Here is an 18,154-nt window from a genome sequence, read left to right on the forward strand (position 1 = left end):
TTGTGCTGCAATCCCACTTCTTACCACGGGAGGCTGCTGTTGTGTTCTGAAATTGCCCTTTACTAAGATGGCAGATTCTGAACCTGTGGGATCCATCTTATTTCCTGTTTGGGCCTACTTAAAACTGCATGGATCTCTCACTCATTGCTCGAGTATGGTATCTAGCTGTTAGCCTAGTTCCAGTCTCCAGCTCCTGAACATTCTTACCCAGACTGTTCTCACCTATCTACGGATTGTTTCCTACAACTCCTTTGCTAAGTACAAGAACTTCTACTACCACTTGCTGTTTTTGCTCGTGCTCCTTCGGCCACTGGTTTCCAGCAGTACTACGCCAGTATCGTAACATATCTAAATATGCTTCACATGGATGAGCAGATATATCTATCTATGGACACTGAAATCTCTGTGATTGTACGCAAGTCATCAGCTCCTCCTCCAACTTCAGCAATCTATAATATATGTAGTAAAAAACATGGCACCCTTTCATTCCCCAAGTTTGAACTTTTGTATCGCACAAGACTAATGTATTAAGGACTACAGAGGCAATTCAGGTATGTGTGTCTCATATTTAGGTGATCTACGATGATACAACTTACTGTACTCTGGTGGCTTGTTAGAAAAAGACGAGAAGGTCAGATACATGACATAGCAGCTGATGACTCCCGACTGCAGCAATCCAGACTGGGGGTGATCTGAAATCAAGAAAAGAAGTGAAAAGTCACTAATCCAGTGTCTGATCCAAAACAGAACACTTTGTATAAGGGAAAACTGATAAGGAGAACTAACAGGAAAATAGTCCGCAGTAAGTTACTAAGAGTGACTAAATAACATCTGGAGCATATAGAAGAATATTACAAAGAACTGATGTGTTTCACATCCATTTACACAGAAAGTTCTGTACCTAGTCATGTCTTACAGAGATCGGACATGGACGAGGTTCTGCAGCTTGGTTGTGCCAGCCACAATACACCCAAAGGGGTTAGTCACAGAGTCCCTCATAATATCGCAGGACACAAATGCCTCTATACAGCACTATGTGTAGACATGTACTGCATGTATCTCCAATACATCACTGTATAGCATACTCTGGCATACATCAACAGTTAACCAAATCAAGGCTAGACCATTTTGTCCCCCCATTCTTGACTGGACACATTTTCGTTTTTTTTTGGTACAAGCGGTTTTAAAAGCTCATACATCATAAAAGCTCCCCATCGGATATTCAACTAATTTTTGCATCTTTTTTTCGTGACACCTGAGACCCAATTTTTATGTCACTTTCATATTCTGTCTTTTTTTGGGGAGAATGGGCGATAACTGGGGGGAAAAAGAGAATGTGTGTCTGTTTTTGCCTTCTCTATGGTGAGTGCTGCTGCTTACTCTGTAATGACGTTTTATCATTGCAGAGTAATATACAGTTATATGAAAAAGTTTGGGCACCCCTATTAATCTTAAGCTTAATGTTTTATAAAAATTGGTGTTTTGCAACAGCTATTTCAGTTTGATATATGTAATAACTGTTGGACACAGTAATGTTTCTGCCTTGAAATGAGGTTTATTGTACTAACAGAAAATGTGCAATCTGCATTCAAACAAAATTTGACAGGTGCATAAGTATGGGCACCTCACCAGAAAAGTGACATTAATATTTAGTAGATCCTCCTTTTGCAAAAATAACAGCCTCTAGTCGCTTCCTGTAGCTTTTAATGAGTTCCTGGATCCTGGATGAAGGTATTTTTGACCATTCCTCTTTACAAAACAATTCCAGTTCAGTTAAGTTTGATGGTCGCCGAGCATGGACAGCCCTCTTCAAATGATCCCACAGATGTTCAATGATATTCAGGTCTGGGGACTGGGATGGCCATTCCAGAACATTGTAATTGTTCCTCTGCATGAATGCCTGAGTAGATTTGGAGCGGTGTTTTGGATCATTGTCTTGCTGAAAGATCCATCCCCTGCGTAACTTCAACTTTATCACTGATTCTTGAACATTATTGTCAAGAATCTGCTGATACTGAGTGGAATCCATGCATCCCTCAACTTTAACAAGATTCCTGGTGCCGGCATTGGCCACACAGCCCCAAAGCATGATGGAACCTCCACCAAATTTTACTGTGGGTAGCAAGTGTTTTTCTTGGAATGCTGTGTTTTTTTGCCGCCATGCATAACGCCTTTTTGTATGACCAAACAACTCAATCTTGGTTTCATCAGTCCACAGGACCTTCTTCCAAAAAGAAATTGGCTTCTCCAAATGTGCTTTTGCATACCTCAGCCGACTCTGTTTGTGGCGTGCTTGCAGAAATGGCTTCTTTCGCATCACTCTCCCATACAGCTTCTCCTTGTGCAAAATGCGTTGTATAGTTGACCGATGCACAGTGACACCATCTGCAGCAAGTTGATGCTGCAGCTCTCTGGAGGTGGTCTGAGGATTGTCCTTGACTGATCTCACCATTCTTCTTCTCTGCCTTTCAGATGTTTTTCTTGGCCTGCCACTTCTGGCCTTAACAAAAACTGTCCCTGTGTTCTTCCATTTCCTTACTATGTTCCTCACAGTGGAAACTGACAGGTTAAATCTCTGAGACAGCTTTTTGTATCCTTCCCCTGAACAACTATGTTGAATAATCTTTGTTTTCAGATCATTTGGCAGTTGTTTTGAGGAGCCCATGATGCCACTCTTCAGAGGAGATTCAAACAGGAGAACAACTTGCAAGTGGCCACTTTAAGTAGCTTTTCTCATGATTGCATACACCTGGCTATGAAGTTCAAAGCTCAATGAGGTTACAAAACAAAAAAAAGTGCTTTAGTAAGTCAGTAAAAAGTAGGTAGGAGTATTTAAAACAAGAAAATGATAAGGGTGCCCATACTTATGCACCTGTCAAATTTTGTTTGAATGCAGATTGCACATTTTCTGTTAGTACATTAAACATCATTTCAAGGCAGAAACATTACTGTGTCCAAGAGTTATTACATATATCAAACTGAAATAGCTGTTGCAAAAACACCAATTTTAAGAAAACATTAAGCTTAAGATTAATAGGGGTGCCCAAACTTTTTCATATAACTGTATTTACCGTCCAAGGGGGAATCTGTAACCACGTTTTTGCCACCTAATCTGAGCGCAGAATAATGTAGAGACAGAGACCGTGATTACATCGACGTGTCACATACTGATCTGCTTGCAGTAGTTTTGATTAAAAAAAAAATCACTGTATTATCAGCAGGAGATTATCATGTGAGGACTAGTAAACCTGCTGCCATGTAGTCCTTCATATTCATGAGCTCTGTATAACCCCGCCCCCACCACTGATTGGCAGCTTTCTGTCTATACACAGTGTACACATAAAGCTGCCATTGGAAGCTTTCTGCCTATGCACTGTGTACACAGAAAGCTGCCAATCAGTGGTGTGGGCGGGGTTATACAGAGCACAACATTCAGAGAACTGCTAGATCTGCAGGAGATCTGTGATTTTATCAAAATGATAGCAAGCAGTCAAATAAGTGATACATTGCTGGAATCATGGAGGTCTCTGCCCCTATATTCTGCTACTCTTACATAGGGTAGCAAAAACCTGGTGACAGATTCCCTTTAAGACTATGGGCAGTCTGGAAGCAGTTAAAGTGGTTCAGAATCTGATGGGAATTTTGCAACTCATATCTTTCTTCTTTTTTTTTTTTTTTTTGTTTAATGCCTCTTAGCTGATTTATTACTACAGACCACATCAAAGTTGAAAGTGCCGAGAATCAGAAAGTTTTTAAAAACAAAAATGGTGCAAAATTTTAAATAAAACCAAATTGCAAAAATGATGTTTTAGCCCCAAATAATCCTGTGATGTTGCAACATAGGAATGATGTAAAAAGGTAGAAAAGTTGATGTCCAAAGCAGAAGTAACCATGGGACTCCCATACTCTGATGTACTCGCCAAATGTAAAGCACTAATGCAATATGAGCAAAACCTAAAAAACTGGGACAGGGGAAAAAAGGCTTCTGGACAGTGTACAGTATATGTTGTGCCAGTGTCAGACAAAGCGCACACAGGTCATATCGTGTACATATATGACCCAGTGACATGATGACCTCACTACAGATACACAGATTGGTTTAGTACACATACAGTACTGATACACATACTTACTTCTTAGTACACAGGGCAGTATGGAAACGATGGCTAACAGAGCACACAGACCAGCGTTCACACCAAGTAGGATTTTATTGAGCAGGCAGTGTTCGGGATGTGTATAGAGCCATATTAATAAGGCAAGGGCGCCAAGTGCGACAGTGTACAATACAAGGATGACAATGGCCAGGGCTCCATTCCACAGCTTATTATGCTGTGCTCCAGCAGTCCTGATAGAGGAAAGTATACCGACATTGTGGTTAATGATATAATATTCAGGAGAAAATGAAACTATAACAAGTACATATGTAAAATATAACAAGGGCAGTCACAAATGGAAAGGTGGCCAATGATGAGACCACTGACAACACCTAGGAAAAATGGAGAGCCTCCGATCACTGAGCACAATTATTGTCTCCAAGTGTGCCACCAAACCAGAGGGAAGTGTGCCACCAAACCAGAGGGAAGTGTGCCCCGCCGCCGCGAACTGCACACTAGATCCACGGGTGCTTACGCCATGTACTGCGGCAGATTTATAATGCAGTTTTCTTCACGCCTCGAAGAGGATAATACAAGATAAAAGGCAGATACTGCAGCATTTCAGTGAAATAGTGTGTGCAATTTTCTGTGATTCTCGGCCACATGGCAACTACATTCTCATGTACATGCAGCCTTAAAGGGGTATTCCCATCTCCAAGATCCTATCCCAATATGTAGTAGGTATAATAATAATATTACATCCAATTAGAAATGTAGAATAGTTCTCCTTATAAGCTATGTGGCTTACCCCATGTGCAGGCATTGCTTTAGCTTAGGTATTGATGGTTACGACCACTAGTAGCAACTAACTGTCACTATATGAGTGATCGGAACCATGGATACCTAAGCTACTGCAATGCCCTGCACATGAGGAAAGCGACAGTTATCAGAAAAACTATACTACATTTCTAATTGAAGGTCTTTGTTAATATTATTATGAGGCCCACGCTGCAGATTTGATGAAGAGCGTTTTTGCCTCTCTCTGGCAGAAAAAAATCGCATGCAGATTTACATGCATTTTTTTCTGCCAGAGAGAAGCGTTTTTTCAAGCGATTTTGAGCATCACTTGGAAAAGTGCTTGACGAGTTGGTCACACTATATAAATCCATGCAACCGGCACTTGACTAAATGACGTCACCGCAGGTCCTGCAAGCATAACGCGGGACGCAGAGGAGAGAGGACGCGGCCGGGAGCAGACCGGAGAGGTGAGTATACAGGTTTTTTTTAACTTTTTTATTACTTTTTTTCACCGCGTGGTAGCCGGGATGAAGAGGAGTTGTAGTCTCCCTTCATCCCGGGTACCACACGCACCGCGATTACGCCGCAAATTCGCGGCCATTGAATTCAATTGAAATGCAGCAAATCCACATATACCTGCGGGTTTGCTGCGTTTCAATGTTCCTCAATGGCCGCGAATTTGCGGCGTAATCGCAGTAGAAATGGTCATGCTGCGTTTTGCAACACAATGGGAATTCGGCGCGATCTGAATTCACATTGCTTTGCATGGCAGACTGTTTTACAAGAGTTTTCGCGGCCGTAAAAACACCGCAAAAACGCTATGTGGGCATATAGCCTTACACCTAGTACATATTGAGATAGGATCTTGGAGATGGGAACTCCCCTTAAGGCTATATGCCCACGTAGCATTTTTGTGGTGTTTTTACGGCCGCGAAAACGTTTGTAAAACCGTCAACCATGCAAAGCAATGTGAATTCAGATCGCGCCGAATTCCCATTGTGTTGCAAAATGCAGCATGACCATTTCTACCGCGATTACGCCGCAAATTCGCGGCCATTAAGGAACATTGAAACGCAGCAAACCCGCAGGTATATGTGGATTTGCTGCGTTTCAATTAAGTTCAATGGCCGCGAATTTGCAGCGTAATCGCGGTGTGTGTGGTACCCAGGATGAAGAGGAGACTACAACTCCTCTTCATTCCGGCTACCACGCAGTGAAAAAAAGAAATAAAGTTAAAAATAAAAAAAACCTGTATACTCACCTCTCCGGTCTGCTCCCGGCTGCGTCCTCTCTCCTCGGCGTCCCGCGGTGTACTTGCAGGACCTGCGGTGACGTCATTTAGTCAGCTGATCGTCAAGCGACCGCTCACGTCAGCAGTCAGGTGATGGTCGCGTGACCATCAGCTGATCAAATTAAGTCACCGGAGGTCCTTCCAGTACACCGCGGGACGCCGAGGAGAGAGGATAGTCACCGGGAGGAGACTGGAGAGGTGAGTATACAGGTTTTTTTCATTTTAACTTTTTAATTCTTTTTTTTTTTTTTTTTTTTTTTTTTTTTTTTACTATAGATGCAGCATTTAAAGCATCTAAGTTGGTCACACAATATAAATCCATGCTGGTTGCATAGATTGATATTGTGTGACCAACTTGTCAAGCACTTTTCCAAGTGATGCTCAAAATCGCTTGGAAAAACGCATGCGAAAACGCATGTAAAAAAGCTGAAAAAACGCTTCTCTCTTGCAGAAAAAAACGCATGTAAATCTGCATGCGTTTTTTTCTGCCAGAAAGAGGCAAAAACGCTCTGCATCAAATCTGCTACGTGGGCACATAGCCTCAACCTCTGTTCATATGTTTCTCCTGTATGTTTGGTGTATGCACTTGTAAGGGAGGGGGATGATCAAGCCTAAATGCCGGATGTAAGCCAAATGTGTGTATTTTTATCAGTTGTCATCAACATAACTTTTATACTGACTGTAGAGTAGCATAGCTGACCGCACCATACAATACAATGACCCCATAAGTACAGTGCTAATAGTCAGCCATCTTTAAATACAAAAGTTGGTGTTGGGGCACACTAAATATTAAAAGGAAAAATGCTATTAATCATATGAACTTAGGATAGGTTTCTTATATTATCATCAGCCACCTGGCATATCATTTCTTGCTGGTTTCTTCTAGGTGACACACTGCTATTTTGGAGCTATGTTTCCCTCATAGCCTATATATCCAATCACTCACACTTGTCAACTTCACGTCAAAAACATCTTAAGAATCCTACCTCTTCTTCCCAAAAGAACCGTAAAAACTCTTATTATTGCTCATTCAATATCATGATTAATGCAATGAACAACTGGATGGTCTTCCACTCACTAAACTACCTCCCCTGTCCAATCTATCCTGAATGCAGCAGCCAGGCTCATTTCTATCCAGCAGCTACACCAATGCCTCCACCTTCTGCCAGTCATTGCACTGGTTGCCCATCTGCTAAAGAATACAGTGCTGTACCCCCTACATCTCCTCCCCATTTTTGTTTACCCCTCTATCCATGCTCTTCCTTTTGCTAATGATCTAAGACTAAGATCTTCCATAAGCTCAACCTCCCACACCTGTCTCCTACACTCTCCTCGTGCAGCACAAGTTCTCTAGAATGCACTACCTCAGACAATCCTGTTGATTTCCAAAGATTTAAGCGCGTCCTTAAAAACACATCCTTTTAGAGAGAGGCCTATCATATCACTTCTAATCTGCCCTTTCCATATTTTCCTTCTTTCACCAGTCTTCCTCACATTCCATGCACCCAACTGCATTTCTTATCTGTACAGATACACATACAGACTGGTGACTACTAGTTCATGTAGCTATAAATGTATACTATAATTTATTATAATCATGGCTAGGGACACAACACAAGAACTTTTTATCTTTAGTGTCACCCCCTTTCTCTTCATACTTTGTGAGCAGGGTTCTCACTCCTCTGGTTTAAAATTCATTACATCTGTGTTAGTCATCTTATATGGTTTGTACATGTACCTCTAAATTGTAGAGTGCCGAGAAATATATTGACACTATATAAAAAATTATTATTTCATAGTTTTGAAAAGGCAATTTGAATATTTCATTTCCCAGAGAAGCATACATGGCCTATAAGTCTCCTCTCTCTGACATGCAAGGCCTGGCTTGTCACTCTCCACAGGGAGAAACATTACCTTTTAGATATCAAATTCTAGTAATGCCATGACATCCCTAGTGCCACTAATACACAAGAGTAAATGGAGCTACACACACATGGAGCCACTGGTTGGTGAAAAATTACCTAAGGGCTACAATTTTTAGCAGATTGAGCTCACATGGTTACACGACATCTGGTCAGTCAGACCGGTCTTTGTAGGGAAACCTTTAACAAGTCATTTTTTATGTCTCAACCATATATCAAAGTAGAAAAAAGATGAAAATGTCTTTGATGTTAAAGTCTTCCAAACCACAAAGAAACTTGGATTTTTTGGCAAGTCATATGAGGCACAATCTATTCACAAACAAGTCACTGTGCAAAGCGGAGGCTGTGGCCAGAGGTTGTAGCCTGGAGCACTTTTATGTGTCGCCTTCAAAACGACAGACCGGCAATGTTCCAGTTTTTGATCAGCCATGTTTGATCTCGATGACTAACTAATAATGCTTTTAATATTTTAAAACTCAGATTTCTTAGAACCCAAGAGTTTTTTTTTTCTTTTTTCAAGTATTTTACATTAAAGACCCATTGTTTCAACCCTAACCCAGCAAAGCTGCAGCACCAGGCACAGTCCCATGTAAAGATGCTGCCATGTCAAGTGGAGCAACAACTCCCCTTCATGCTGGTGATCGGCTTTGTCCTCAGGAGAATCAATGCTAAAATTCCAGAAAACCTTTAAGTTGACATAACCATTAGGGGGCATTCTATCAGGTTTCCTTTGCACTTTATAATTCCGTAACTTTCTTACCTTTTTTAAAAAAAATGGACTCCAAACTTTTTACGTTAAAGGGGTTTTCCAAGATGTTTTTCACTGGTAGTCAGCCAGCACTGCTTTTGGTGCTTTTGGCTACAACACATGACAATTGCAGCCAATCACCATGCTCAATGATCTCATTCTGACTACATTGTTATCACCACTGAGCCTAGTGATTGGCTGCAGCGCTCACCTGCTATAGTGGTGATGTTACCATTGCAGCCTGGCTACAACGAGGCATCGCTGGGTGAGTAAAGCTCATTTTATTACTTTTATAATAGACAAGTTGGGGGATTAGAAATAGAGTAAAATCAATAATAATGCAAGCCACACCCGAGCCACAGTGCTGTCACCAATAAGAACGACATACCAATTTTTATTCCATTTGTGAGCAAATTTCACCAAAAGCATGAGCTGGATGACCAGAAAGAAAATGGCAAAAAAGGCTCCGATACAACGCCATGCTGCAAAAAAAAAAAGAGAGACATTCTAAATTTATATGGAAACTAGGAATTTGTTGTTTACATTTATAATATATATGGACATGCAATTAATTTAAGAAATATGAAATGAAAGGCGATGATCTTTACGGATCCTTTGTCCAGAATTAAAAAGACATGGCCACTTTATGCTCTCCCCCTGTCCTAGGGCTGTGCTGCAATACCACAAACAATCTGTAGACGAGGGTGGCGCTGTGTCTATATGAAGGCATCCATGTTTTTCTACTAGACAAACTCTAGAAATCATTACTTGCTTATCCCGCTCTCATTATATGCTTTTCTAAGACTCAGTTCGTGAATGTGTACATCAACTCCTGTATCATTGACATCGTGTATTGTTTTGGTCCTCTTATACCTTTTTCCAAAAAGGAAAAGTAAACTGGGTGAAAAGTGTCCATTTTTTCAAAAATTTTAATCATCTTTTTCCAGTAAAAAAAAAAAAACGATAAAAAACAAATCAAAACAGCTAAGCCTCAAAATTATAACCATGTTTATTTTTATTTTTTTCTTTCAACGAGATCCTATCACCAATTTTCCCTATAACCACCACCTTTTAGCCGTGTTTAAAAGCATTCCTGAAGCATGTTCATCAGCGTCCAGCTGCCCGATGTACCTAACAAAATTATTTTTAAAACTGTCATTTAAAATGTTCCTGTGATGTGTGAATATGCAGCCTAAGTGTCTCCATGGTAACAGACTACAAAAGACGCTTGAGTAGTCAGATGCAGCGCTCGGCTAAACTGTGAGTGATTGGATTTGTGAACCCCGAAGCTGCTGATCGACAGAATACAAATAAATACAATAAAGAAACCTACCATAGAGGAAAGTCTCCTGATCAGGAATGAAGAACGCTCCAGAACACATCCCTACTAGCAGCAGAAACTTGATAAGCCAGAAGCTGGGGAAAAAAATAGATGGAAGATTCATGATATCACTTAATTTTAAAATTAATTTTCGCCTCTAGAAAAAACACACAACAACTAAGGTTTCTTATCAGCATAAACCTACGGTGAACTAACAAAACTGGTACAGAAAACTCCCAGGACTTATTTCAACCATATCAGGAACAAAAGAACAGGCGTATTAAGCTAACCATCTAATGTGTGTGGGGGTGTCCTAACTTTTCTCAGCCAGACGTTGGGTGAAAGAAGGATCAGCCATGTTGGATTTCAATATGTCCAATCATTTGTTTCCATGGGAGAGAAGCGAATTACCTTTATTAAAATTACATGCATGATCGTGAGTGCAGAGAGTACAGCGCTTGCTCAGCCGACAGCTATCTGTAGCGTATGGGCTCCTTTATGGATGGTTATGATCCCTGTGTCTATGGTAAGGTTTGCTGATTTCTCCATGATTAGAAAAATTGGCTGCTTTCTTCCCTAAATCTATGCCCCATCTGTCCACAGGTTGTGTCAGGTATTGCACCATACTTGAATTCATTTAATTTCAATTGAGCTAATCTGCAATGCCAGACACAACCCATGGACAGGGGTGGCGCTGTTTCTGAAAAAAAGCATCTATTTTTTTCCTAATCCTTTTCAACCCCTTTATTTTTGTGGTTCTTGACCGCGATTAGGCAATTGGTTTTGGGAGAGGTTTAGCTCCTTCACTTGGGAAGCCAGAACACGGCCTTTACTCTGTGGAACATTTCTCCTGATGTTTTTTTCTATCACGAAGCCCATTTTTCAGATGTTTTAAAATAGCTGCAACCTGTTTAATGGTTTGAAAAGGGACAATGCCAGTGTGAGACATGTAGAGCAGGAGAACAGACTGTCAGTCATTACATGTCTCACACTGGTAATGCCCCGTTTCATTTAAAATAATCTCTGGAGGATCTATGTCCGGCCCAGAGATCTGAACAGCTCATTTACATATTTAAAAAAAACATGGATTTCTCTGGAATAAGACATTGGATCATAGATATCAAGGTACCATTTTATTCATCTTCCTATGACCTACATGCCCATGTAGATGGCTTAGGAGGGTTGATCCTACTGACAGATTCCCTTTAATTATCAACTCGGCACCCCCACAATCAGCTGTTCCCATCTCCAGATGTAAATAGTGTACAGAGGACACCGCAGCTCCATGCATGGTTTAGTGGCCGCTTCCCAGGTTCCACAGATCTGTAGTCCCATGGAGTGGTCACTAAACAGTGTATGGAGCTGTGTGCGGAGTGGCTGATGGAGATGGTCACAGCTGATCATGGGGACCCCCCACTAATCCAATATATTGGTGACCTATCCTCACTATATCTTATAAATATCAGTAGTGGACAAACCCTTTAAAAGTGAACCTGTCATATTTGAAAAGGTGATCTGCATACAGCAAATTATAAGGTAGGAGGAGCTGATCAGACTGATTTACATTTTTGTCTGAAACGTTTCAGGTAAACTTGCATTTTATTCATTGAAATCCCTGGGGTGTATATGGAGAAGTTCAGTGAGCGGTCCTACTAGTGACTGACAGTCTTGCCTGTATGGCTGTGCATGCAGAGAGAGCTGTCAATCAGTGAGTAGGACCGCCCACTGGACTCATATCTGTACAAACAGTAAGAATGTCAATGAATAAAATACAAGTTACACTGAATCTTTCCCACCTGTAAATCATTCTGCTCAGCTTCTCCTTCTCTATACCGTGCTGTCCACAGACCGGCCTGCAAATACAACATGACAGGTTCCCTTTAAGTAATGTGCCTAATTATAATGATAAATGGTGAAATAACAGGATAATAGTTTTTTACCCATTGTGGAGGTAGGCTCGGCAGCCTCTGCTGTTCTTGATGTTTATCGTAAGGAGGAAGAGTAGAAAGAAGAAGCAGGCCATGCCAAAGCAGACTCTGTACACGGCAGAGTACCCAACCAGCTTGTCACATTTCAATCCAGCCTGCAGATGCTCACAGATGTCTCCATAAAATGGGATCTAGTGCAGATAAACATATAAAAAGGCAGGTCAGGAATATCTCACGACATCATCACTCCCACAGTAAGGCTTCACTGGGTAGAATAAAGTAGTCATCAGATACATTGTACATCGCAGCGGCACATTCTTGGCTCTGTGTGTAACTGGTCTCAGGAGAACACGCACCAGAATGTCTGTGTCTGCCTCCGGCTCGTCCTCCTCCCTCCATAGAACTTTATAAGCACCAACTGTCATCTCCTAGAACGTCTACCTTCAACTTGTCCTCCTCCCTCCACAGAACTTTATGAGCACCAACTGTCATCTAGAACGTCGGTCTGCCTCCAGCTCTTCCTCCTCTCTCCATAGAACTTTATGCACACCACCTATCATCTCCTATATCAGTAATGGGAAAGTCTGCGTTCACTGAAACAGATTTTTTTTTACCCATGAATTGAAAATTTTGAGAATGATAGATCAGTCAAGGAGGAGAAAGAAGCAGATTTCTCTGATGAGATATATTACAAAAAGTTTTATTATTTTGTGTAGTATTGAGTTATAAAAAAAAAAAAGAAAGAGAAAAACAACGGTTACTCATTAACTATTCCTGTAAATGACAGAGAGCCGAACAGGACCAGTGAGTGCACTGGGTGTGAGGCAATTTAAAAATAAAAATAAATTCAGAGGACTATAATACAATGGCCAGCCCATTATTCAAAAATACATAAAAACACCACACAGGTCCTAATATGTCCAAGTGCACCCTCTGCACCCGCAAGAGCAAGAACCTGCACTGGAAAATTAAATTGATGCAATGTAATACGCAGGGCCTAAGAGGAGGTGCATGTCAGGGCTACGCTCTGTGAATCCCTATTTTATGCACTATACAACACAATGTAAATCTTTATCCTGTAATGTTCCTTAATAGAGGACCATTCACTGGATTTTTTTGTTTAATCTGAACACCTCCCCCCAATAGGCGCTGCTCCACTGGTTCTGGAACAGTTTTTCTTTTTTTGGCCCTCTGTTTCCAAAGTTATGCCCCCTGGAAATAGAGGTGCAAATTTTCCCTTTAACAAACTGGGCGTGTACCACAGAGCTTCTCCGTGGACACCGGCCAATCAATACCCAGCTGCATCCACAGAGCAGTTCTGTGGTATACGCCCAGTTGGTCAATCATTCCCATTAGAAAATCTGAGATCGGAGTAGTCAGGGGAAGAGAAATCCCGCGGATCAAACGTTCATTCTTCAAACATTGCAACATTAATAATAATCACATAAACACCTTATTAGAATAAAGAAATCCGCACCAATACCACCACAGTAGCAGATGGGGGCAGCCAAGGCCTGAGGTTCCCTTTCAATAGTGAATTTTCAGGACAAGCCAAGGTGTGTGTATATCATGCATTATATGACTTTATGACTTGTATTATATTTTATTCATCAGTTTCCCATTTTACAAGTGTAAAGAAAGTTGCAAGAAACTAACGATCCTCACCGACTTACAATATTTTCGGCATTTTTACAAAATTAGCAAAATGTGACATAATTTACTAGCCTATGTCTGTCTCCATCTCTGTGCAGCAGCGCACTTTTCCACTTTCCATAGACTTCTATGGGCAGCTGATTTCTCAGACAGGCTGATAATTGTCTCACTGAATCTGGGCTATAACAGTGTATTTAAATAGAATGACCAGTGCATAATGTTGGAGAAGTCTGCAGAATAGAGAATCAGGCATGTTCTGCCGGAAATGTAATATTCATGCATGCTCAGCGAAGGTCTATAACTAATACAAGACCATATAATTGGATTATCCATTTGACGCCCCATTGGAGGAAGGTTAGGTTGATTTGTACTGAATCTACAACCAGAGGGTGAGAAATTCCTCTCCGCACTGTATAAATACCGGCTGTATAGCTCTGAGCATCTGCACTAGGAATAATCCATGTAATAATATGAATGGCCTCTGGGTTTATTTGAGGATAATAATTTATTTGCTTCCAAAACGTTTCTGCTCGTGGCTTCTGTGTCAGATTTTCCATCTGCTGCTGTTAGAGACTCTGCGGCTGAGACAAGTATGAAGGTTATTACTTCTAAATGAAAGACCAAGGTAGAATCATGTGTAATGCTTCCCCCACTGCTCCAGCATTGAGTAACAGCATGAGTTTACATACACCTTAGCCGCATTCATCTAACACCATGTTCACACATTACAGAACATTTCTGCACAAGAACGAGCAGATGCCGCAGATCTGAGATCCGAACCTTGATTTCACTTTCATTCAGATTTTTTTCTCGCAACATGCGAATGGAGTTTTGGAAAAGCCCATTTACTTTTACTGTAAATTGCGACAGATCAGCGGTGTGACCACAAATCTGCCACGTGTGAATTTGGCCTAAATCCGACACATTCCTTCTCTTAGGATCACGACTATAGTTCAAGAAAGTGTCCGAAAAATACTGAAGACAATGATTTATTTCAGTTTCTTTCGTCACATTCTCAGTGGCTCAGAAGTTTACATACATGTGATTATTATTTTGTAGCATTGCCTTTAAATTGTCTGACTTGGGTCACACGTTTCGGGTCGCCTTCCATCAGCTTCTCACAATAAGTTGCTGGAATTCTGGTCCCATTTCTCCCAATAGAACTTGTGTAACTCATTTTTGTAGGCGTTCTTGCTTTTCGATGTTGCCCATACATTTTCTATAGGATTGAGGTCAGGATTTGTTGTCCTTCAAGTGAATCTGTCAGCAGGTTTTTGCTATGTAATCTGAAGACAGTAGGATATAGAGGCTGAAACACATAATTCAGGGATGTGTCACTTGTCAAAGTATGTGCTGCTGTTTACTAACTGTGAAGGATTTATCACTAATAGATTAACATTGCCGGACTGCACTAGTGCGGCCACGCCCCCTCCTGTGATAGGCAGCTCACAGTCTATGGACTTTATACACAGGAGCCTGGTGTGGGCGGGGTTAGCTTCCTCAGCTCTGCTTCATTCTAAATCTAAGATCTCTGATTGTGTGAGAACGGCTGCACCCAGTAAGGCTGCACCCAGTAATCTAAGTGATAAATCACTGGATTCAGCTTCTCTTTGCCTACGTCATGCGGCTCTCAGATGAGATAGCAAAAACCTGCTGATAGATTCCTTTTAAAGGGAACCTACCACCAGTCTGTGGTTGCCCTTTTTATTTAAGAAATCAGTGGGCAGCCTCCGACTGATTCTAAATATAATTTAGAATCACAAGACGCTATAACAAGGACGCTATATCAGCAAACTGTAGGTCTTCGTTTTGTTACTCCTTCGTGTGTTTCACATGCATGATTGTTAGCTGATTTGCTAGGTCTGCAGTGGTAACTATTTGTAGCATTATAAGCGGACATGTTTTAATAGAAAGAGATTGATGAATTATTTATAGATAGATAGATACTGTAGATAGCAGAACACCACAAATTGTTATTTCTTGTATTGGAGGCACTGATCATAAATACCTGTGTGGAAGTTTGAATTACCATGATTTTTGAAGGGATTATCTGAGCATTACTTTATACATGCAATTAGTATGGATATTTATCATTGCACGTCCTCTTTATTTTTGTTTCTTCCATTTCTGCCACTAGCTGTTTAGCGCGATAGTATCAATTTTTTATCTGATTACCTTTCTCCACGGGTTTGTCAAACAGGATCTGTTTTTCTGTCAGCAGCACCTATTCCCTAGGGGCTAGTGTTTTACTTTATTTTAGAATTATATAATGTATTTCTCTTTATTTCCTATTATTTGCACTTTCAATCCCTTTAGCATTGACACTTTAACATTGCTGTGGTACATAACAAATTATTGATTATTCTATTATTTATGTATCCAATCACTGGTGGGTACTGTGTTTAATAGCGTTATGAATTACTTTTCATAATTACTGTATTTATATTGCCGGATTTATTTTTTATTGGTCCTTGCACTGCACTTTAATGCTGCTGTAGTACACATTTCCCTAATTGTTATTTTTTATATACCCGGATTCCCGTTGTTTAGCCATCTATTCATTTTGATTATGAAGTGATATGATTTGATGGATTGACCCTGACCCTGTGTTATCATCATTGATTTTTCCTGCATCATGGCTAATCCCTATTTGTATGTTTTTTAATGTTTTAAAGATCATGTCCTTTTTTCTCACTTAATAAAGATTACTTGTGTTTATATCAGTATAAGGGGTCTTCTTTTCTTTTCTTTTTTTACTTAAAGGGGTATTTCCATCTCCAAGATCCTATCCCAATATCTAGTAGGTGTAATAATAATAATATTAGCAAATACCTCCAATTAGAAATGTAGTATAGTTTTTCAGATTTTCTATGTCTCTTTCCTCATGTGCAGGCATCACAGGACCTTAGGTATCCATGATGACAGCCACTAGCAACTAGCTAACTGTCACTATATCAGTGATCGTAACCATGGATACCTTATGTCCTGCAATGTCTGCACATGAGGAAAGGGACAATGTGAATTAGAAAAACTATACTACATTTCTAATTGGAGGTATTTGCTAATATTATTATTATTACACCTACTACATCTTGGAGATGGGAGTACCCCTTTAAAGAGAACCTGGTACTTGCCATAAATATGGCATTTTTACCTAGTATAAATGCCGCTGTTCTCCACTCTCTGACATTTTGGTTTTTTGCCCCCCTACCTCTGTTCCCGAGATATGACCTCCTCTACCCTAGTCCTTTTAGCCAAGTCGGTGTGGCCCTCAACTGTTCTCTGCAGCCATCTTCTTGAGGGCCACGCCCACTTGATTAAATAGACTTATATACAGGGAAGAGTAGCAGGAACCAAAGAAAAACATCTACAAATTCAGTAAAACAGTGGCATTTACACCAGGTAAAAAGAAATATATATTTATGGCAAGTGACACGTCCTCTTTAAACTTGAACAGTTGTAGACATGACGGCACAGAGTGACACATACTGTGAATCATGTATACGCCTACTGGGGGCACACACTCAAATCCCGTTTTGGGGGAGGTTTGGACATAAGCCCCGACGGTCTATTTTTTTGTTATTTTCTTTTGCGTAGAAGAATCAAATGGGCCGCCTTTCATCAGTGAGCAGATCCGATTTTCATCAATTCTTTATCGGTGCATCCATTTTTATCGCGAGTGTCATTTCATCTTCTTGTATGTAAAAAAATAAAACAAAAAAAAAAAATTCCAAGCGTCTCCTATGGATTAAACAGTAAAAGACGGACAACACTTTGATGGCATTCATGTGCCTTACATTTTTTTTTTTCCTTTTTCTTAACGGGCCCACTGATTTAAATGGAGTTAAAATAGTCATTTCCCTGTGGTTTTTTTTGGGGTACACCAAAAAAAAAATAAAAAAACTCAGACATGTGAACAGTCCCATAGACTATAAAGGGTATATTTTTTTTTGTGTGAAAAATAAATCAGAACATGTGCGTGAAAACCGACAGTCTTTTGAGGCCTAATCCTCACATGTTTTGCAAGCAGGGCAGACGCTATTGGATGTAAGGCATTTATTTTTGTTGCAGTATTGGATTTCTGAAAGAGCTACAAAAACGACATGCATTTACCAGCAGTGCATTTACCAGCAGCGCATTTACCAGCAGCGCATTTACCAGCAGTGTCCTGTGTGAACAGACTTCAATTTACAAGGCATTTGTGTCCGCTTGTTCGCTAGATTACACAAAACATTATTTTTTTTAAAAAATTCTTTAAAAAAAAAACGAAAAAATGCTTTTGCCTAAATAATACCAATAAATGTTTTTTATGATGGGTGTCTAATGCTGCTTCATGCCGGCCGTCCTGGACAATCACAGGAATGACCCTCCCGACCGGGGTACAGCACGATCTAGACCA

General features: G+C 40.5%; 1 protein-coding gene across 1 annotated transcript in view; it reads right to left on the bottom strand.

Annotated features, from left to right (window-relative positions):
• SERINC5 (serine incorporator 5) overlaps positions 1-18,154 on the bottom strand; it is an 81,937-nt gene that overhangs the window by 20,366 nt on the left and 43,417 nt on the right. Inside the window, exons 3-7 of the mRNA XM_073680195.1 lie at positions 12,115-12,293; positions 10,187-10,269; positions 9,242-9,335; positions 4,134-4,345; positions 597-692 (exon numbers count right to left, since the gene is read on the bottom strand). Coding sequence (XP_073536296.1) covers positions 597-692; positions 4,134-4,345; positions 9,242-9,335; positions 10,187-10,269; positions 12,115-12,293 — 664 coding nt within the window. The remainder of the gene's footprint in view (positions 1-596; positions 693-4,133; positions 4,346-9,241; positions 9,336-10,186; positions 10,270-12,114; positions 12,294-18,154) is intronic.

This window comes from Phyllobates terribilis, unplaced genomic scaffold, assembly GCF_046119375.1.
Source record: "Phyllobates terribilis strain yellow unplaced genomic scaffold, ASM4611937v1 Scaffold_1__5_contigs__length_1240528914, whole genome shotgun sequence".
Taxonomy (NCBI): Eukaryota; Metazoa; Chordata; class Amphibia; order Anura; family Dendrobatidae; genus Phyllobates; species Phyllobates terribilis.